The 23328-nt window shown below is 47.8% G+C and overlaps 1 protein-coding gene across 7 annotated transcripts in view; it reads right to left on the bottom strand.

Moving 5' to 3' along the window:
• The window catches only part of CTBP2 (C-terminal binding protein 2), a 114510-nt gene that overhangs the window by 25499 nt on the left and 65683 nt on the right, over positions 1-23328 (bottom strand). For 5 of the 7 annotated variants that reach the window (XM_038180805.2, XM_072039904.1, XM_072039902.1 and 2 more), the window contains one exon: positions 21685-21844. In XM_038180805.2, the coding sequence (XP_038036733.2) occupies positions 21685-21742 (58 nt within the window). In that variant the 5' untranslated portion in view covers positions 21743-21844. Of the gene's footprint in view, positions 1-5757; positions 7436-14743; positions 14769-21684; positions 21845-23328 lie in introns of those variants that run through there. The other 2 variants (XM_038180809.2, XM_072039905.1) reach the window with 2 other exon arrangements.

Below are 23328 nucleotides of genomic sequence, written 5' to 3' on the forward strand. Positions count from 1 at the left end.
ACCCCACGTTTGGGGTTGGGTTGAAGTCTTCCAGCCTGGCCCCGATGCCCTGGGGAATTGGGGTGCAGCAGCCCCAGGCAGGCAGGGCTTTGGACGTGCCATGGGAGCCGCATTTAAGCCGATTGTTGGCCTCGACACCCCTCGTGTTGGGGGAGAGGGCGGAGGGAGGCAAGCCGGGCCCTAATCCGCTCCATCTGCTCTGCAGCAGCTAATTGGATTGGGAGTGCAGAAGGCAAGGCCCCCGGACACAGCCCTGGAGGTTGTGCTGGCCAGGCAGAGCTGCTCACAAACCTCCAGTTTGGTTGGATAAAGCTGCTCCAGTGCAAGGGGTGAGGGTCCTGCCTCGCTTCCAGGGCACTCCTCTTTCCAAGCCCTTCCCAGGGATGCGCGCGGCTGTCGTGAGGCTCAGTTTCGGCTGCCCAGTTTCACCCGAGAGGTGAAACTAACGCTGCGTCGGGAAAACAACACGGGGAAGGGGCAGCAAGCAGCATTTCACCTCCACGAAGCACTGGGAACAGCAGACAAGAGATTATAAACTAGCTTTCTTTACCAAAAGCCACTGGAACGCTGCTAACGTCAGGTTTTATTTAGGTGCAGGAGTCAAAGGCTCGTCTGCCAGATGCTATATATAAAGCTCACTAATCTATGTCCTACGTCTGCAACATTTATTCTAAATCAGTGACTTAATGATTTTGGTCTTCTGCTTTTTAAGGATCCAGCTCCGCACCCACTTTCGCTTTTAAAAATATCAGAGAGCTCAGCTCTGCAGCATTTTCATTAAGCTGGTCCGCAGCGTAATGCTGCGAGGAGGACAAGCAGAAGGAATATAAAAAAAATGTTTAATACAATAATGATCAGAAACCTTTAAATTTTTTTTTTCCCTCTGTGAACACTAAGTTTGTAGCTATGGAAACTACTTATGAGAAAGCTAAAAAAAAAAAAAAAGCCAGCAAATATAGTCCAAGAATGATTGGATGTATGAAAGTCCTAACGGTGACAGAGAACTCCAGGCACAGGGTGAAAGGGAAGTGTAAATTGAAGATGACAACACTTGTGTGTCTGACAACATGTTCTCCTCTGTCAGGCCAAATTCATTGTTATTGCCATGGAGCCAAAGTCAACGAATTGTACCTGGAACGAGTCTGACGCTTTTATATCGCTTTTGATAAAGCCATTACAAAAAGCACATTTCAGCCTTTGGAAAAAATATTTTAAAAGTGCGTTTTCTGCAAGCAGTGAATCGTGTGTGCAGGTTGGCCAAGACAGCCAATGTTTTATCAAGGTGGTTTCCAGCACCTCTCTCGCACACTGTTCTTCAGCTCTTCGCCCTTCTAACAAGAGCAGCTCTGGTAATTTGGATGCGAAGACCCACACGCGACACACATCTGCAGGTTCATCTGCCAAAAGGAGGCTGGTGAGGGTCTGTGCGTGCACATTACACCGAGCCAGGTCTGTGTGAGCCTTTCTAAGGCTGTCCCGAACTCAGTGCGAGTTATTTCCACCTAGTGCCCGTATCACGCTGCAGATCAATGTCTCACGAATGACGCGGTGACTGTCAGGACGGCAGACACTAGCAAGACACGTCTGCTTACTTCAATTCAATATTTTCACGTGGAAGTTACAACCCCAGTTAAAACAATTAGCCCGGGGTTTTGCCAGTGCACGCCATGCAGACACACTTCACCTGGAGTAAGGCGCTAGCTGGGAATGGCTCCAAGGACTTGCTATGGTCTGTCAGGTCAATGTGCAAATTAAATCAGATTTATTCAGTACATGGAGCTCGCTTTGGTGCTGTTTCAGCCTGCATTGTTAATTGGGCTGCTTTACATGTATACATTGTGATTACATGCTACAGTCCGTATGAAAGACGTAGGGAAGGAAACCTGCAGCTGATTTCTGAACTGCCCGCTGTACGGTACATTGGGCAGGGAATAAACCAACATCAACAAATGCTCATGGAATTTACATTGTGTATGAAATATCGCTGCTACACTCTGCCCATAAAAACCTATTACAATTTCAACATGTTACTCGAAAGAATGGGCGAATTTAGCTCTTTTAACCTCCCTTGAACAACTGTCAGGACTCGTGCCCCTGCCTGTGCCCTCTCTGCTTTGGGGGTTGCCCAAAAGAAAGCTTCAGCCTGCAAGTGATGCGTGGTTAACCCAATTTTTGTCTGTCACAGGGTGGAAAATGCCAATAAAAGAATCACCGTCAAGTGTTAAACAGTATAAGCAGAGCTAAGCTAATCACGGCGAAAGGCATTTCTCGCTGGGCTCTAAGCTGATAAAACAGGAGCTGAGTCCCCTTCACACCGGGGAGAATTACTTCTGCAGGGAAGGCGGCTACCTGCAGCCTGACTTTCCCTGTGCAGGAAAAGGGCAGGATTTTAACCAAATCTCACCTGGCTTCGCAGCCAAGCAGCCTCGCTTGGCTACTCCCTGACTTGATGGGGCCGCCCCGCTCCTCAGCCCTGTGCAGACACAGGCAGCATCCCTGCTCCATGAGCATTTGCCTTTGCGTCTTCTTATGTAAAGCAGAGGCTGAAGACACACGTTTGCAATAAATGATGGTTCCTTACTGGAGCTCCCCAGCTCCAAAATCAGAAACACAAATCGGACAGGCTCCTCCTGAGGGAGAAGTGCAGGCTAGCTACAAAAGTACAGGACTCCTCATCAGCTAACTGCTTTAAGACTGAAAAATTGGGCACAAAAATATAAATTGAGCAATACAGTCAGAATACTAGCAAACACACTACGTGGAAAATGCAATGTTTTGGAGACATGGCTCAAGCAGTCTGAGCAGTGACCATTTAACAGTTTGCACTCACCATCTCAGCTGGCCTGCAGGATTTATGGCCCTGCATTACCACCTACTCCAGCAGGAGACTGGCCACGAGCCCGCCCTGGCAGCAGCCCGCCGGCTGACACGGTTTTGTCACTCCGGCTTGGCAGCAGGGTCTTTTCCTGCTCGCCCCCCGAGCTGACTCGGTGCGATCGCTCCCTGCATGGCACGGCTGCAGGAGCAGCAGGCTGCGAGGGCGTTTCTCCCCCCCCAGGAGCCATTCCCCACGGCTCCACACACAAAATCTGGACGACGCGAGGAGCAGCAGGTATTTCAGCACTAGGTCCCTGTGGCTGATTTTCTCCTTACCTCCCCAAAACCAGCACGAGGGGCCTGTGCCCTGTCCCTGCCCTCGGATGCTCGGGGCAGCAGGAGCCGTGTCCCTGCCCCACGTCCTCTGCCCAGCCCCAAAGTAAGCAGCAGCTGTGCAGAATCCACACCGAGCGCCTCAGCACAAAAAATCACAAATTGGGTGTCTAGAAACACTCGTTTTAAAAAACCACTACACATAGCCCAACAAGACTTTAAAAACAAAAAACCAAAACCCCACAAAATGGTCTATTTTAATCTCCTGCTCATATACCAAGCTTCAAAACATCGGTGGACTACAACAGACATTTTACAAGCCTCTGCTGAGCGAGCAGACATCAACCTACACCGACAGAAAATATCTGCAGCCATTTAGAGACAGAGTTTAACACTGAGCTTGCTTTCACCTCGTGACTCACGTATCCACTGCAAAGGGCACAGCCTGGCTCCTAAAAACGCATCTTTTCTCCTCCCGCTGGTGAACGCGATTTTCCTGGATTGAGTCAAGTTCCTGCCATCCGCTCAATGTTTTACAAACACGCTGGCGTATTTGGCGTGCTGGTTTATCACCTCGCGGGTAAGTGTGAACACTCCTTAGCAGTGGTGTTCCTTAAAGAGTAATTCCTCAACACAGCTCCAACACCTAGAAACCGCCACGCCTTCCGCTCCTGAGCGCAGCCCTTCGTCTGCAGCGGCTCTTACCTTGGCTTCTACTTCTAAAACACACTTTAACGGGAAGAAAACCTCTCGGGCTTATTTGGAAAATAAAAAGGGGAAATAAATAAAAATGAAGACAATTTTACAGGTCCTACTTCAGCTAAACCTTTCAGGGACTTCAATGAGAAGATAATCTTTCTGTGATTATGGCCAAACCCTCTCGTTGCTTAGCAACACATAATTAAGGAATATGTTTTCAGATCCGCTTTGCAAGCTGGCCATTATCAGATGAAATTACTGGAGCAACAAATGTCATCCTCATGCAAATGAGTTGGTTGTAGGGGGAAAAAAAAAAAAAAGAGGCTGGAGTAGTGAGAAAGAGCTCGGCAGCACAGAAACGCTGCCGGCTTCCTCTTGTTGCGCACCGGCACTTCTTTCCCAGAAAAATGCCCAATATCGAGGTTTTTAAGACAATAAGGTTTGCATTTCCCTACGAGGCAAATGGCAGAGGGGTCTGATCGCCCAACCCGAGGAGGCTGCTCCCCAGCCGTGCCTTGTGCCAGGGCGGCACCACCCGCAAACACAACCAGCCCCGTGCTCCCCACGTTACGCCACGCCGTCTTTTTTTTATTTATTTTCAGGCTTTGGGAAATTGTTTGTTTAAAAATACTGCTTGGCTGTACCACTTCTGCCCGTGATCCACGTCAACACAAAGCGCGCTGCCTAATATTTAAGTGTTTTTTTTGTTTTTTTATAAATCAGCGCGCTGTGCCAGCTGCATAAAGGATGCATAAGCATGAAAGGAGCGGCACCCACCTTCTAGCTGCGTAATTATGGTGAGCCGGGGAAAGGAGTGCGCCAAACGTCTGCATTTTGACAACTTTATCATTTCCACTCACAAAATCGTTCTTTATTTAGATTCCTGTGGAATGTCATCACCGGCTTGGCACCACTGCTATGCCTATAAATGGTATACTTTTATTGAGGCTTTGTGCCTGCGCTTGGAGGTTACATTGTTCGAGGCTTGTTTGCTCGCGGGCTCGCTCCCGGGAAAAAACATTTCGAGGGCTTCTCTGCGCATTGCTCCAGCCAGGCGAGCCACAAACCATCGGATTTTCCGAATTTCCTCTTACGGAGCAGTGTGTTTGTGGCGGTTTCTGCCGGGTTTGGGGTGTTATCAGCAGGGCACATCGCCCACAAGGATGAGCTACGCCTGCCCAGGCCATCCGGCCCCGCAGCTCGGCGGCGAACGCTTCGGGAAAGGGAAGGGGAGGAGAGGAGCCACCACTCATTTTTATTGTTCCAGGGCTTAATGACAGGCTTTTAGTTTTAAGCACGGTCCTATTACTTTAACAGCTATATCGCTTCCCTTATAGGCATCTCTAAGAGGAAATCAGGGGTTTTATTTTATATGCCTGATAAAACAGCAAATTAATAATAAGAAGAAAAGACTTAGGTAATGGCCAAAGGTAAGTCGATTCTCGAATAACACCATTAGCTATCTGATGAATTTAGTCAAAACAATGCTAACCATTTCCTCCGAGGAACACATTTGTGCCTGATAACAGTGGTAAAAAGTCAATCTGCAGCAAACCCTGTAGTCCTAATTGCTCAGCGAGCGCAGTATCTAATCTCCCGTTCTCCACAAACAACAGGAACGCCAAGATTAACGGTGGAAGCATTATCTGACATACCGCTCACTTTTAACCCAAGTTAGCTAAGCAAATAAAATACCAAGAATTTAACTGCAGAGGGAGAACCAGCATCTTTAGCTCTGCGTAGCCCTACACAAGGGCTCCCCTCTCCTTTTCTAAACAGGAGAGTGCCTACTATTTTGGCACAAAACCCAAATATATTTGCCTGCGTTTTTTTTTTTTTTTTTAGGGGTTTAAGCAACAATGGGGTGGTTCTAAACTACCGCAGGGACAAAGACCCTTAGGAATTTACTTGGTTCGGGCGATGCCATTGTGGAGACGATGACGGGCGGCCCTGTGCGCCGGCTGAGCTTCGGGTACGGGGAGAGCTGAGCGGGGAACGTGGGGCCGGTGGGGGCCAGCCCGTCCCCGGGTGCTCCTGGCCGGCGGAGGAGCTGCGGGCTGCCGTGCGGGCTGGGGGCCGGCGAGGCCACCGTCCTCTCCCTCTTCATCAGCTCCATGGGCACGGTGTACGTGGTCGGGTACGCCGTTTTGGGGCTGGCGTGCGGGTTGGCCGTGGTCATCGGCGTGCCGGCGGGAGCACTGTAGGTGGAGGCCGGCCGCGGGTGCACGTTGCAAGGCAGGGGGGTGTTGTATCCAGAACCGGGGAGGAATTGCGGCCCTTGAGGAGCACCAGCAGAGGCCGGGTAGGTGGTGGTCTCCAGCAGGTGCTGGGTCGGGGCGCTGGACGGCCTCCGGTGCATCTCCCCTGCCCTCGGGGAGGGTGGTTGAAGAGGAGGCTGTGGGGCTGTAGGGCCGTCAGCGGCTGGCCCCGAGGCGAGGGGTGCCCCATAGTCACCCGCCAGCTCTCCGCGGTGGCTGAAGCTGTTGGAGCGGGTCCTGGGGCGCAGCGCCCCGCTCCTGCGCTCCTGCCGCTGCAGCTGCATCTCCGCCTTGTAGTTGTGGGCGATGCGGGACAGCACGCGGGCCTGCCCCAGGTTGGGGGCCACCGACTTGATGTCGTTCTCCTCCATCATGGCGAGCAGGTTGGGCGAGTCGAAGCCCTGCTGCAGCAGGGCGGCGAAGGTGCTCTCCGAGACGCCCTCCGCACGCAGCAGCGCCACGAACTCGGGGTCGAAGCTCCTCTTCCCCTCCTGCCCGGGGAACGCGGGCGGCACCGCCGGGTGGGACGGAGCCGCCGCCACCGCCTCGTAGCTGTCGTAGGGCCCCTTGGTGCCCGTGCCCTCCCGTCCTGGTCCATACCCACTGCTGGGGTCCACCACCAGGCAGGTGGGGGCTGCCTGCCTGCCCCCTGATGTCTCAGGTGGCCGCTCTGCCCCGTCACCATATGCCGGCCGGCTGGGGAAGGCCGGGGGCTCTGCTGCATACCGCATGCCGGGGGTCTCCATGCCATACCGTGCCGGGGAGACGTCCCTGCCACGCAGCCGCTGCCCGTCCAGTGCTTTGGGGTCCCTGTAGAGGCGGGCGGCTTCTGGGGGCACAGGTGGGCGACCTGAGGCCGGGTCCCAGGACAGCCGGCTGCCCGGCACCCCGTAGCCCGCCGGTGGCCGGCTCAGCGGCTGGTAGCAGCGGGGGTCTTTGGGCGATCTAGCCGCCAAGGAGGGGTCGCTGTAGTAATCCTGGGCGCCCCGGCCCGCCATGGCTGCCTGCCGGTCACAGTAGGCGAAGTCGGGGACCGAGCCCTTCCTGAGGGGCCCCGGGGCGAAGGCGGCATCCTGGTAGGGGTACGCCTCTTGCTTCAGCTCCGCGCCGCCCTGCAAGATGATATCGTTGGCGCGGAGGCCCAGGGGCTCGTACCAGCCGCCCTCGCTGCCCACGTAGGTCAGGGAGCTCCTGCGGCCCGGCGGCCTCTGGTACTCGAAGGCGTTCTCGCCCTCCCAGGCGCCCTCGTACCAGCCGGCGGCGTCCCAGCTCTGCGAGCGGCCGATGTTGGGGTGCTTGCTGGGGATGGGCATCGCCACCGCACCGCTTGGTCCCGCTGGGATGGATGGAGAAGAGGAGGCGCCTTCCTTCTTGCCGCTTCCCCAGCCAGCATCAAAACCAGCCGGTGCCCGGCGTGAGCCCTCCCTTCGTGGTTTTATCTTTCCGAGCGCCGCCTGAATTATTAATTCTTCGAAACTTTAGCAGGCAAAGCATACAGCAGCGCTGTAACCCGGCCTCGCTCCGGGCTGGTGGGAGGAAGGGCTCTCCGTGCAGAAGGGGGCCGCCGTGCTCAGCCCAGATGCTTTATCCTCTGCTGCCCAGGACGGCGCGCTCACATGGACAACTGGCCGAGCAGTGCCGGGGATTAGGAGCTAAATAAAACTGCTAAAGCCCCCGCTCCATGTGACATCATTTCAGCCCGATGAAATCTCCTGCACCAACCCAGCCAGCAACCTCAAAGCAATTTCTCCCCGGGGAATCATTATATATATATATTATATTTATATATTTTTTTTTACATGTTGTTTTTTTACACGTTTTTCATCTGTTTTGCTTGTCGCCTTCCTCCTGAGGTCACTGCTCCCATCCGCACCAGCAGCCGGCAGGAATCAGCACTGAGATAATGAAACGTGCACGAACCCGCACGGCCCCACGCACACATACAAAAATAAAAAAGCAAGCTCCAGTGTCAGCTCAATCTTAATCCACCCTGATGAAACGCTAATCCACTGCACACAGCTAAGGACAAATTAAATGGGAGCAAGCAGGCAGGACGAAAAAAAAAAAGGCCAGTGCTAGATACTGAGGAATACAAGAGCGATTAGAAATTAGTTAGGTATCTGTTTAACACTTTATGAATATTGTAATTTGCTTTGGAAATTACATTTTTTTGTTGTAGTTTGAAATTAGCTACACTAACTGGGCTCCAAAAGGATCCTTTACATTATTATCATAATGCGCAAATCCTTTCATCATCCCAGGACAGAAAATTGTGGAGGTGTAATCTGGAATGTATAATTTTAAGACCCTACCAGAGGTCACGGAAAAGGAGGGGAGGATCAAAGGATCTAAACTCCAGTCCTACAAAGGAAAAAGGAGTAGCAGACTTTTGCCTATTATCTCTGGTTTCCTTCAGAAAAAAAAATAATACATGTTTATGAGATGGAAAAACACTCAGAGACATCAGACAAAACTCAATTTGTTTCTAGCAGTCTTTCAATATTCATATGGATTAAGTTTTTTTTTTTTTTACAGTTAGAGTAGGCAAAAGGATTTAGATGGAATCACAACACAGAAAATCATTATTTGGAAACATAATAAAAATTTCCATATATAGTTACCATTTGCAGAGGAGCGATTAAAATGGCTCCCCAAAACACCTATCTAAATTATCACGAGCTGCTTACGCTCAAAGATTCCTTTTCCTAGAAGAACAGGTCAATCATTACTTATTTTGTTAATCACGGCGAGCGAAGCAACATTTTCCTTTCCCAATTAAAAAATTTAGAGGGAAACGATTTTGCCTTTCCCCGCTGTGATAATAGATTTCTGCACCTCAGACGTGCACCTTCCAGGACAGACCCAGTAAAAGGGATAACAGCCACCTCTGGTCTGTTTGCAAGACAGCTTGTGTGTTTTTCACTGCTAAATCCACAATAAATGTTTAGTGCGCTAGCCATCACATGATAGACTATTGTGCTCTTATGATAGCTAAATCACTAATACAGCCTAATGCTTCTACTTGCCTATCATACTAATACCTCGGGGCTATATTTCTGACCCAAATACTGACAGGATCTTTGAGTAATCCCTAAATTTCTTTATTGCAGTAAATATTATAAATCCTCTTCAAACATTTTCTCCTCCAATTCCATCCCCAAGCACCACAGCCTTTAAAATTATGTTGGATATTAGGCAGACATGCAAAACACGGGCCCCCCAAAGATTATTTATGCAATTCTCGGAGAATATCTGATTGGCATCATATTGAATTAACTAACGAACTTAAGGCGCATTGGAAAACTTCTTCTTTTGTGAGAGTCAAAATGGGAAGACACATTTGTGGCTTACAAATAAAGCAGAGAACATTTTAACAAACAAAAACATTTTATTACCGCAACATTTTGGTAAAGGCTGAAATGTATTCCCAAATGGATACAGAGAGATCCGTGCCATTTGTTTGTTCTGAAGCAGCAGAAGAAAGCTACCAAAAATGTATACTCAAAAATAATAAAACGCTCGTCTATAGATCAGGGGCATCTTCCATCATTGTTTTCACAGAAATCAGTCCTGGTAGACAATGGGAAAAAACATGTCATAGAGCAATTAAACTCTGTAAGTGCTGGTCCTGAACAACTGTATGGGAAGTCAGAAGGGATCTCTGAGTATTTACTGCCTCTTGAAAAGACAAAGGCTTTGATAAACTCTTGGGTCTCTCAATGGACATGCAGAAGAGACTTAGTCCAACCCAACAAAGTGGTGACCAGTGGCCGTGCCCTGCCTGGCTCAGCTCACACGAGGCTGAGCAGGGCCAGAAGACCCATCCTGGTCTCCCTTCAGCCTGGGCATGGAGCAGCTCACACACCCACTGGGACTTGGGCTTTTCCCCAAGCTATGTGGTACGGGTCTTCGTGGGAGGATGCTGCACTCCCCCTGAATCAAGAAACGCGTACAAAATGACCAGAATGAAATATTTATGGATGGGCAGCCAGGATTTTTTCTTTTTCTTCCTTTCGCATTCTTAGCAGCAGCTCCTGTGCAAATGCCAGTAACTCCGCAGCTATTTCTGAATTCAGAGCCAGGCAGCGATCGCCAGGAGAGGACGCGGAGGTGCAGGAGCACAACCCAACCCAACTGATCTCATCTGCACTTCTGGGGAGAGGAGGAAAGGCGCCGGCACCAGCATTCCCAACGTGAGGGGGAGATGAAGGACCACGGGACAGGCAGAAGATTTATTTTCCCTTTTAATTCTCGAGGTATTTAGGGAAAAAAAAAAAGACATATGAAAGCAAAAAAAGAAAAAAAAAAGCTGATCAAGAGATTAAGTGCTCTGGTATTTCAGATCACGTGAAAAACGCACAGTTGTGACTTAATACGCTGGGTTTCAATCTAGTGTTGGTATAATGTATGGTAAATTTTGCTATGATACAGCAGCTACAGAGATCTGCTCCGAAAACAAGTAATGACAGAGGAGCAGAAAGGTGGGCCCAGCATTTCGACACCACAGTCAAAATGCAGGGAATGAGATCTGGCTCGGGAAACCATTCCCAGTGGATCTGAAACACTCATCTCCCCCAGTGCCAGGAAGCTCAGTTTTCTTTCAGTGAGGAGCAAACCTGTTATGTATGTAAAAACCGTGATAAGGAATCAGGATGCTAAATCTGCAACACAAATTTGTAAACAACATTTTTTGGTGTCTGCAGCACTGACTCGGGGGAGGCTGGATGTGAAATGTAATTCACATTGATGTAAAACGTTTCATTTCAAATTCTGAAAGCAAGTTGCTGGAGAGATTACCCTGTGCAACAAAACAGTACACTTTTTCTTAGTTTTGCTTTTTACTATTTTAAAATACTTTCCAAGTACAAGTTTAAATATTGTTTTTTTACATGAAACGTGATTTTTTTTTTCTTGCATGCAGCAAAATGTTGACGTTTTCTCCCAAATTGTTTTCTTCTGGGAGAAAGCAGAACTTAAAACAACAGAGTGGATATGCCAAACCTCATTTTGGGCAAAAACTGCAAGGTGAATCTGTTGAAAAAAGGCTCTTTCCCTCTCCAAGGCAAAGGAATCCTACCTGTTGTAGTGAAGAATCCTCCAGAGGGTAAGTACATCTCGTGTTAATGGAGAGAGCAGGTATCAGGATACCCAGGCTTTATACTTCGTTCTACCACTGCCAGCAAGCAAATTGATTAATTTCTTAGTCACAGATTCCCTTTCCATCAAGAGGGATAAGATAATACACACCTATCACCGTCAGACGGCATTCGGATTAATCCGTGTTTGTACTGTGATTTCAGGTGGCGAGGTACAGAGCACCGGAAAGCCAACGGTGGGATAAATGCCTCAGTGCCTGGGCTTTCCAGAACTGTGTGTGATTGTACCTAATGACCCCTGGTGGCTGGGGAGCCTTTTCTGGGTGTCTGCTCCTTGCAGGGTGCTGGGAAGCAGCACGGAGCTGGTGCTCAGCTACACGGTGGGATGCGATGGCTGCTACAGAGCAGAGAAGGAATAGCATGAGTATGCTGTAAATGTTGCTCACACGTGCGCGCAAATGTTAAAGAAAAAAAAAATTGGGGGAAGAAATGCAGGAAGACAATGTTCCAAATCCTTGGAAATTACTGCATTTGCTCAAATTTGGCTCTGCGAAAAATCTCTCTCGCCGCGGCAATAAGCACTCTGCATAGATGGACTTTCTAACAGTCTCCTGAAATTGGAGGCGTACAAAAGAGAAAATTAGCAGGATTGTGCAGGAATCATTTTCAATAATCAAAGGAACAGAACAGCATCTGAAAGCACTCAGCGCTTGAAGCCCTGCCACATGCTTTTACCAATTTCCAAACCAAAAGCGTGGATGCTTTGTAACTTCAACAAAACCCTCTCGAATACCAACTCGGTGCGGTACAACAAAACACTCTTAAGATCAGCCGATTATTAAACAATCACTGCCCTATGGAACTCCGTATTTTGATGACTTTAAAGCGCAAAACAAAAGCTGACGTCCACGTGCAGCTCGCCCCAGGGCTGGATGGAAGCGCAGCGTAACCGCTGGCTCGCCCCAGGAGCGCACCGCCGCGTGCCTTGCCGTGCTGCAGGCAAAATGGGGTTTGGAAACGAGTTTGGCTGACGACCCCACTGACTACACTCAAACGGGGATGCTCACAGCAGCCAGTGATGTGCAGGCAACGAGCATTTGGGAATTTTGAGCGACGAGGCCACCTCTTCCTTTCCACTGCCAGCCAGTACCACATCTCACATCGCCATGTGCCGACGAGTCTCCAAGCAGAGACACTTCACCCGTCTGTCGTTGAGGGGTACACTACCTGGATTTACCTCGTATTTACTGCAGAATGAGGGTCCGAGCAGAAGCACCCCAAGGAGCACGCGGGATTTGTCACCTCATGCTGTCCGGCTCCCCTGGTAAAGCCCTGGTGATTTGCAGCTGGGGATCAAAATCAAGTTGTGGCTAACAAATGCAGGAGGCTAGCAGTCATCTAAAAAAAATCATGTTTAAAAGCAAGAGGCTCAGCTGAAAAACATCCTTTCAGCCTTTGGAATAGGCCCTACAGGCTCTTGAAACTTCAGCGAGAAGCAATTTTGCCTCCAAGTATTGGGAGAGTCCAGTAAAAGTCAGCAGAAAAAGTATTGTGACATTCCTGGTTCAACAAAGGGATAATAAAAATATCAGATGTCTCCCTGTGCCATGAAACTACACACTGTCAAGGGCTACAGAATAAAAATCAATCTGGATGCTGAACGGCAGTCGAAAAGCCAGCAGACAAGGTTCATTGGGCACATCCCTCAACTATTTGCAAAGATCTAATCTACGAATGCTCTTAAAAATAATCCTCTGGAAATCACATCAAGCACCTTGTCTCCAAAACTGGGTATTAGACCTTGAGGTCAAAATTCATCATTTTTAATAAGAATTCAGGATCAAGATTTAAATAGCATGTGTAATGAAAAGCATGGGAATTATATCTGTCCCAGAAAGCAGTAGAGAAATCCATTGTTAAATGAATATATATTGTAATTCTGAACTCTGCCATGCATGTCTGGGCTTTGCATAAAAAATAATTAATTACTAGGTTGTAACATGGTCTTGAGGAGATAAACAGGCTGGAGTTCAGGGTGTCTTGCTGCTTTACTTTCCCTGATGATGCCAAGAGCTTGAAACATGCACGCCCCTCGCAGACTCAACACAGATTTAAGAACAAACAAACCAAAAGAAAACACACACAAAAGCCAGGAAGGAATGTTATTTTGGCTAAAAGCCATTTATTATTTGCTTTTCTAGAAGATTGATATATTTTATTATTGTATGGCAATAGCCAAAGTATCTGGTGGGGAGGGACCCCATTTGCTGGTACATTTTAACACGGTCCCCAACCATCCACGGGGATGGCTCCTCCCTGGCAGGGTGACCCCAAGGCCAAAGGTGCCAGCCCCACGACCCTTGTTTAGGTCCACTGGCTGATTCATATCCCAAAACTGCTATTACCAGCAGGCAGTGACACTATTGTCTCTCTAAAGTGGGTGCCAAGCTCTAACTCTAGGCTTTTTTTGTGAACTGAAGCTGTTTATCAATAAGTTTTGAAGTGCTAGATGGCAGTAGAGAGTGTTTATAAAAAAACAACACACTACGAAGACTATCTAAAATAAAAGACAAAACAAGTTAATAGAGTTAAGCTAATGGGCTATATAAAAGTGTCAGTAAGAAATCAGCAATGCCATTGAAGTTTAAGGCAACCAAAATGCACGACCAACTCTAGAAAACTCGCTCTTTGAAGAAAGCTCTCGGATATAACACACATAATGAAAACCTTCACTGTTTTGGCACCGAGATCCCTTACATCTGTTCGTGGATACAGAAAAATATAAAAGAAAAGTTGTGTAATGCATTTCTCTGCAGCTTTATTTTAGTATAGCCAGATGTCCCGCTCCTGTCAAAATATTTACTAGTAAATATTCAGCAGAGTCGGAATCAAACCTAAAAACCTGGTCCGGATCCAGACGTTGTCAGTCCAGGAGGGATTCTAACTTAGGAGGCAGATAGGAGTTTTTTGCTCATGTTTGGGAGGAAAATCCATCCCGTTCTCATCCATCCTTGGGGACTGAGCATTTCCCATCACGTATCTGGAAGAGGCGAAGCAGCCAACTTCCAACTTCCACCCCCTGCATTCGGCCGCGTTCCCAAATGCCGGAGCTCGGGAATACGTCGACAGGGCTGCCCCGGGGCTGCTGCTCAGACAATGCTCAGCTCCCTGTCTCCTTGCGTATTCTTGGGGTATTGTCATTTTTCTGAGTAATCTTTAAATGCGGAGGAGGATTTAGAGTAAGGAGAAAAAAAAAAAATAACAACACACCAGACATGACAACGTGTTAATCCATAAACCAGTTAATTTAAATGGGAAATGTGGTGAGGATGAAAAATTAAGTTGATGGTATAGAAGTCATCAGCTGTAATTGTTTCTTAATTAATGACTTGAAGTTAGAAAGCTTGTTATATGGAACCTTGTCTTAAGGCTGGAGAAAATGGAAAAATACAAGGCGGAATTAAGAGTTAGATGCGTATTAAGTTACCATAAATGTGGGCTTAAATGCAAGGAGAACACAACAGAAGTATTTTTTCCTACCTCTGTGCATGTAGCACTCACGTCGCAGGAAACGGGAGCTCTACTTCTTGCAATAGCTCGAGTCACATATCTATTACAACGCGATTGCATACCAAATTCATGATTTTTTTTTTTTTTCCTTTCTGTAACCTTATCTAAATGTGTCTTACTCTTTACCGGATGCCTGGGGGATTTTGTCAGGCTGGCTTCATATCTGGCTCAAGTCCTACATCTTGTCATGCATATCCCCCTGTGGCATGTCACGGGAGATACACTGCACATAAGTGAATGTATATAAAAAAAAAATAAATCTAAACAGAACTGGAAAACTACTCAAGCACCTCTGCCTCCCTGCTGCAAGGACAACAGCATACCTGTAGATAGGAGATACACCACACCTCTGTCCCAAAGCAGAAAATTTCTGCTTCCAAATAGAGCAAATTCTTGATTCAGCACAGCAAAAGGGTTGAAAATAAATCAGGGAATAAGGTCAGTAAGCTTGAATAATGCCTGTGAACCCACTGAGGTTGCTGGAACTCTCTTCATCCATAGGATCGTGTCCAATATTAAAAACATCTTAAAATTTTAACAAAACCTGTGAATGACTAAGAGGTAATTAAAAACAGTGCTGTGTGGCACACTTGCCACTGCCCAGATTGGTAAAACGAGGTGTAATCCAGCTTTCGTGTGAATTTGAAATGGTTTCTGAAGCCTCCATAAGTGAAATAAGATGAATCTTGGGAGCAGCCAGACAGATCTTCAGAGAAATTCAATCAGCACAGGGAGTAATGGCAGAGCATCTGACAGACTAACTTTTCCTTTTGTCTAGGCCAAGTGTGGTAAGCAACCCTTCCTTAAAAGCCTGATGGTTTATGTGCTTTGAGGTGGAAACTTAAAAAATATATGAAAAGCTTTATTGTGTGGGGGAAATCCTTGTTCTGTGTTTCGTAATCATGGAACAAAGAAGCTCAAATCCACTAGGAAAAAAAAAAAAGAAAAAGAAAAAAGCTCTATATTTGTTCTAAATAAGTCAGTTTTACCCAGGACAAGCAGTTTCTTCCACACTTGATATCATCTTTAACTCATTGTTTCTCATCAAATGACTAGTGGTGATAAGAATTTCCTGAGATAATGGGATTCTATTTCGAAGCAGCAAAAATAAGTATTATCAGATGCTACTTGGCATTCAAATTTGCAAGAATAGAAGAAAATTCCTCCACCCAAATATCAAACATACTAATTTTGGCCAGCATTGCATTACAGGAAGGAGCCAGCAGCGGAGGCAGCAGCTTTGCAGAGTTGCCCAGTTCTTGCCGAGCCCCTCACGCAGGCAGGGCTCCAGACACGGGGATGCTGAGCACTGGAACAATTCGTGTCATGGCATTACGTGCACGGCACTGCCTCATAACCAGCTATTTCCTACACACTACCACGCTAACAGAACACTAGGGCCTGGAAAACAAGGCTGCCAGGATTCAGTCTGCTTGTACAACTTGCATTTTGACTGCCTGGTAGCTTTAAAATACTTTTCCCAAACTGCTTCCACGGGCAAGGTTCCTCTGTTTTTCAGCCTGAATGGACTGTGCTAGCTGAATGGGAGCCTATTCTGTTTTCTGTTGTTATTGGTGTGCGAGCCCAAACCTCAAGCACACACTGTTCAAATAGTGCTGAAAAGCCAGAACCATTACAATCCTTCAGGGGCACTTTTATGGAGGGTTGCTTTTTTTTTTTTTTTATGATAAGAAAGTGCACCACACGCAATAATTGACTGTGTGAATATTAAGCCCACTTTTACACATGAGAAACTGAAATAAAGAGCAAGCAAAATGTACCCCTGACATAGATCCAAGTTTGCATTTTCCACAGGACCTGCCTTTACGTAGTATATTTATTCAGGCGTTGCTGTATATGGTCTGCACTGACTTCCACCGCTGGCAGAGACGTGGAATGCAGAATTCTTGTCCAGCTTTGAAATGAATTAACCAGGACCAAGGTAACTCCGGTGATGATAAAACCATCATCAACATTTTGGGACAAATTGTTGCAGCCGAGGGCTCGGGGCCAGCTCAGAGCCACCCGTACGCAGGCTGGTGCCTCGCTCCCACTGATAAATGAGTGGCTGGGGAGGGTCAAGGCCACTTGCAGCAACCATAGTGACTGGAAGGCAAACACTTGAGGAATTCCTACAGCAAATATGGATTACGGGTAGAATCAGAGATGCCTCAGCCCAACAGGACACTAAGGTGCCGCTCAGAATATAAATCAGTGACTCAAAAAGCCAAGGGACTCGTGCATTGAGCTCTGAAAAGTCTTACGTGACCGTGCTGGCATTTATCAGCCACCAAAGGACCAAAGGACCTGAAAGAAAACAAAGGGCTTGTGTGGCACTTTGAACGGCTCTGCTATTTTGCAAGGTACAGACAGCTCTGGTGGCACAAACTGATGGGTAAGGACACTATTTCCCACTGGAAAATGACAAATCCCAAAGCGAGAACTCCATCAGGAAACGTCTGGGCTCGCTTGGCCTTGCAATTATTTTTTCTCTTTGCTTCTTGTTCATCTCAGGGCTGCCACTTTCTGGGCGTGTGTTGAAAGCTTAACTGACTCATAAATGTCAGTGCAAACTTTAACCTATAAAGCCAGGCATTAAAATTTCATGGCACTGGAGCTGCAGGCAGCAGGGTAGCGCAGTTGCGAAGGTGCGGAGCAGGGACAGCGCTTGGGATCATCAGGGAGGAATTCAGCAGGGCTGGGAAACCTGTGATTTACACAGACACAAGACATGCCATTACACATCCTGGATGTGCCACCACCACTGCCTTGTCCCTGTTAAGTGTCTACATCTGATGAGGAAAAGACAGCACAACCTTGCACGCTGCCACTGCAGCTCCTCCTCCGGTTTCCCGGCCAGGCCGTTCCCAAAAGCTCTGCCAGCAACGTCTGAGGGCTGCTCCTCACCCCCCGTCTAGCTCCTGGTATTACTTAATATTTTTTTAACCATATTCGCAGCAGCACAGGATAAAGGACAGCCGAGCAGGCAGCAGGCTGGGCAGCAGAAGTGATGCTTTGAGTGCCCTGCAGGAGTGATGGATGCCACGCACCCGGGGTGCCACCGTCTTCGGAGCTGGGCACTGCTGGGCACCAGCTTATTTCTGGCTGTGCCTGTTTGAGGGCCAGGTGTGTGAGCTCTGCTCTGGCCTCCTGCCAAAGGCTCTGTCCTGCCCCTGTGCTCTGATTTACCCTGCTCCCACCTGTACTCACCCTGAGCCTCCAGAAGGGCTCCCCACCTCGTGCCCCCCAGCCTGCAGCACGGGGAGGTGTTGCACAGCATGCGCAGCCTTCAGCACGAGTGGCCAACAGGGTCACGCGCCAACTTCAGTCCTTCAAAAGCTAAGAAATTGCCCCAAATTCGGGAACAATAACAGGCACACTCCTGACACCGCAGCAACTCCGATGCAAAATTATTTAGACCTTTTTTTTTTTCTTTTTTTCCCCAAAGCAGAGCAGGAGGGTACTGCGGCTGCCAGGCTGCAGGCTCGGGGCTCTGCTTTGTTTCAGGCACGGCAAAAACAACATTCTTCAGCATCTCCCGCTTAGACATGGCTCAACAGTTTTTGCTGGAACTTTTTCTTTTTCTTTTTTTTTTTTTTAAATTCACCCCGAGGTAAAAACCCATCATGAAATGGAAAATTTCAGCTCAAACGTATTTAAAATGTAGCAAAATTACAAGCAAATGGGAACGGATTTGAACTAGGGGGTGCTGGACAACTCTAACTAAACACAGCACCAGCAGCTCCACCTCCAAAGCATATTTTGACTCGCTACGTAATTAGCCACGATTCCACACACAGGAATTAAGTAAACCACTCCACACACGCTGTTTCCAAAAGCCCCAGCCATTCACTGGATGCGTCTTTCCACCCGCAGGGATCCAATTACAGAATCGGCACCCAAACTCTCTGGGACAACCAGAAGAGAAAGAAAAGGGCAAGCCAAGCCTTCGTTCTGACGGGCCTCACAAACTCATTTAATTCTTAACAGATGACTCTAAATGGCTTTATTGCAGGCTGTTGCCCTAATATTTATTTATCCCTTAAGTGTGCACCATTATCTCACTTGTAGTGAAGTCTGTGAGTTGATGCAAAGAGCTCGCCCCTTCAAAACAGCCTCCTCAGCCGGAAGGTAGCTCTGTCATACAAAGACATTGTACCTATATATAAAAAACCCACAGTAATGCGATGAGACTGACCTCCCTCTCCTCCTGGAAGACCCATAAACCTGTATATAAAGGCTACAGACAGGTGTTTTTAGAAGTACCACCCCCGTGTGTGGCTCGGATTCTTTTCCTGTGCCAGATGCACATTTAACAGAGCAACACGAACACTACAGCTTCCTAAAACGCTCTTTTAGTACCGTGGTAGTTTGTGGCAGCTTGTAAAGCACGATGAAGACCCAGCAATTCAGCGGTTACAACGCGTAGTGGGAAGCCTAAGGGTATCTCGTCTGCCACCACCCCGCTGCGATGAGTGACGTCTGTTCCTAGAGAGCCCTGCCAGGGGTTGTGTAGAGGAAAAGGGATGGGACGGCACACCGACTTTGTTAAGAGCATAGAAACCCACCTACGTACCGCAGAACATCAAGCTTTCCATCAGTTAAATGTAGGCTCGCATCCCATCCACTTGTTTAAAGAGAAGAGCAGAAGCAATTCCCAGCAAACAGCACGCTGCTAGAAGGCTTCTCCCATCAGTCTACGGAAATAGCTCCCTAATTTCTCACCGTATCTCACCAATTTCTCCATGGACCTTTCCAGACAACGCCAAGGGAAAAGCTTGTTTTTCCAACGTGTGTTTTCCCAGCAGCTGGAACACCCCTCTTCAGTGCTTTGCTGTGCTATAATCCAAGAATGGGAGCCTCTAATAAAAAATAGCCATCGGAGGTGCCAGTGCCGTTCACCGCAGTCTTGTAAGCCTCGTATTTTGCAAAATCCTATGTTCTTTGCATTTTTAAGGTAGGTTTAGCACGGTTGCTTACAGCCAGTCATAATCTGTTGCTTATAAACACAGCCCGAGTGTCTTACAACCGTGAATCCCATCCCCTCAATCAAATCACAAAACAGGTGGCGAACGACAAAGTCTACTTTAAAAAGTTATGTCTTCTGCACATTTACAGATTAGGAAAGAATATCTTTCGACCAAGGAAGAAAGAAAAAAAGCCCATATATCAGAGGAAAGTAATCTAAACTTCAATCACATCTAAAGCTCTGTCAGCAGGTTTGTCGTACGATCCTTTTGAATTTCTTGTACACTAAGCAAGTAGATCTGATAGTAAACATCAAACCAGGAAGGCAGCTTTTGAACATCCAGGCTCAGCTGACACAACTCTTTTAAGTTGAGTTCAAAGTAAATTTTGAAGATGAGATAGTGTACTACACCTGAGTGTTTATGACATTCAAAAGGAGAAATATGCAGCCCCATGCCGCAGCAGCACACTCTGGATGCCCCTTCCTAGCTCCTCGCCTTTGCTTTGCCCCAAAAAAATTCAGCTCCCCCCAAAAAAATCAGTGGGGCTGCACCCCCCACCCCAGGGATGCTGCACCACTAACATCAGTCCAGTGCGGGTTAATAAACAGAGAGGTAGAGCTGCTTCCACATCTTTTTGTGTTACGTGATTAAGCGAAGAGCTGGTTTCTCTGGTCCCGTTGGCTTTTCTTTGAGCCTGGCACCCAGTCCCCCAGAACTGCTGCCACTTTCTGAGGAATATTCAGAGCTTTCGCAGGGGCTCTGAATGCGCAGGAGAGCACGAGGATCACCCCGATGGCTCTGAAGCTAGGTAACTCATGAGAAGTGTAAAGCAATAGCAAAGGAGTTCTGCTTTGGCATGCTAGAGTAAGCAATGTATAACAAGTATCTGTGCAAAACTCACCCTGTCCTGTTCAGCATTTCCCTGGAAACCCCACGAACCCCCAGAACAACTCCCACGAGAACTCTGCAATTTCATCCAAGAGCAAAACCTATCTCGCTTGGTTGGCATTCAGGTAACACAGTGAATTGTTACCCTGCAGGCCACTATTCATCTCCTTAAGAGCAGATAAAAACCCGAGCTCCTTAAAAGACACGACTGAAGACATCCTTCCTAAAATAACACCCTGCTCTGCTTTTGCTACTGATGGGAAAACTTCCCTGAGTGTCAGTTTGCATGAGAAGGACTGAAGTCTACACCAAGAAGTCTGAGTTTTTTTGCCATCACTTAACTTCCATCATAAGCAGCTTAAATTATGTGAGCTGCAATAGGCAAAGGTTACCTACAGACTTCTTCTGCTGGAAAATGGAATAAATAGAAGGTAAGAGTCCCCTGTGCTCTGCTACTTTAACATGAAATTAATAAAGAACGATTTACAGCAAATCTGCCTGATCTCCTCACACCAACAAAAGAAAAGCCATTGTAACAGTTTGCCCCAAAACTTGTGAAATACTTCAAGAGCTACTTTCAGATTTTCATCTATTTTTTCTATTGTGATAGTCAATATTAACGGAAATGGTCAAATTTTGATTCCCCTGAGCAAAGCAGCAGCTCTGAGACAGCCGAATCTCTGCCCTTCCCTGGCCACAGCCCTGGGGAACGACAGGGGTGGCTGCATCGAGGTGGAGGATGCTGAGCTTTACCCAAATGTCCCGCATCGTTCTCCCCAGCCCCACAAGCAGCCCGAGGCAGCAGCAGGGGCTCAAGCCCACAGCCTGGGTAATGAAGCAGTCCTGTCTGTAGGACTGCGAGGAGGAGCCAGCGTATCCCTTGCTAACATTTCAACACCAATATGACCGTATTTCATGTCAACACAGAAGATGGAGAACCTAGACACGGATCTGGATCCCATTATCTCCAAGTGCTGTACAAAACAAGGAAAAATGAGGTATTCTACCTGAATAGTCTGTCAGCGTTCACAGAACAGTGGAGCATCCTCTTACCTTCACAAATTCTGTCCAGTCGCTGTCGCTTGACTTTGTGTTTATCCACAAGTGCCATTCTTGATGGTATTTTGCAACTTTCTGATTCAAAAAGCCAGGCAGTCCCCCAGGAACTCAGGAAAACTCACGGGAGTCGGCATGCATAACGCCACTGTCGGTCCTGTTGAGATGAGAGGAGCTGGTGAGTGGGACTTCCACCACGGGAGGTGACACCCGCCCACCCCAAAAAGCCCAGCACCCTTGCTGAATCCACGGCTGGGACTTTATCACTTCCAGCCTCAGCATCCCACCAGCTCTCACTCCGCAAACCAAGCACACAGCCCCTTCATCTTCCCTGCGATCAGAAAAAAAACAAACAACCAGCATCCTACAAGAGAACTGCCGAAGCGCTGTCTGGCCTCCCGAGTTTTATTTCTGCCTTAAAAATCTATTCCTAGCAGACAAAATCCATTAAGCTATTTTGTAGGCTCGCAGATACCGAAACATTATGAGTATATAAAAACGGGAAAGCAGCTTTTGCTCCTCCAGTGCTTTCACACGCACGCACACACACAAAACCACTTCCATGTCTTAGTTAAACCTTGCCCTGTGAAAGTCATCACTGGACTTGAATTTGCAGCAAGACCTCGATACACATCCCAGCTGCCACCAGAGCCTGTCCCTTGATACTTTCTAATGTGCACATCTTTTAAATGCTGATAAAGTAAAGCAATCGATATATATCCATATATATTTGTGAGAAATGCCCTGCAGGCTCTTCTGGGGGTTTGGTGACATGGAGGAAGAACCTGAGCAGGTTCCCTGGGGTCTGCTGAGTGCTCAGAGCCCCGTGCAGGCTGAGGACCCTGAAGGTGCCCCCATGGGACAGAAGGGAAGAACAATAGGCACAAGCAAGACGTCCTCTCCAAGGTGGCCATCTGCACCAAGCAGCAAAGTCTCGGCCCCTCTGCCTACAGTTAAGTAGAAGTCCTCAAAGAGGTGAAAAAAAATAATTCTGAAGAGCCAGGAGCCACCACATCACTCGCTCAAACCACTCCTATCATGCCCGAACCACAAAGGCATCCACAGCAGGTGAATTTTCACACTGCATTGCCCCCAAATTTTTCACTTCAACATAAGAAAAAGCCAGGTTGATGTAACACAACGAAGGAAACAGAAGAACAAGCCACCAGGAATGGGAAAAATCCAGGCTGATGTCCACAAGCTGACGCTGGGCGACGTTGGTGACCTCGGCTTCTGCTCCCCCTGGGGTCGGGCAGCACCGGCACCACACAGCTCATCCTCACCATACATCGGGGTCTTCATCTCACATAGTCCTGCCCGAGGATTTTACTCCTCCCCAGCAGCTTACAGCTCCTAAAAGCAGCTTCCCAGCAAGCTCCAGCCTCTCACTTAACAAATGCGAGGGGCCGGGCTGAGCACGCGAGGGGTAAAGGCTGTAACAAAGCCGCCGCGCACCAAGATGACAATTTCATGGAGATTATTGTTATTATTACAAATGGTTATCAATTATGCATCGCATTGATAGTTAATTTATAAAAGGGAGAGGGCTGTGTTGGTACAACTGAATTCTGACTCAGGGAAGATGGGCGATTTCCTGGTAGTTAATGGCCAATTTCCCAGCAGCACAACTGCAGCATAATC

This window comes from Anas platyrhynchos, chromosome 6 (assembly GCF_047663525.1).
Source record: "Anas platyrhynchos isolate ZD024472 breed Pekin duck chromosome 6, IASCAAS_PekinDuck_T2T, whole genome shotgun sequence".
NCBI lineage: Eukaryota > Metazoa > Chordata > Aves > Anseriformes > Anatidae > Anas > Anas platyrhynchos.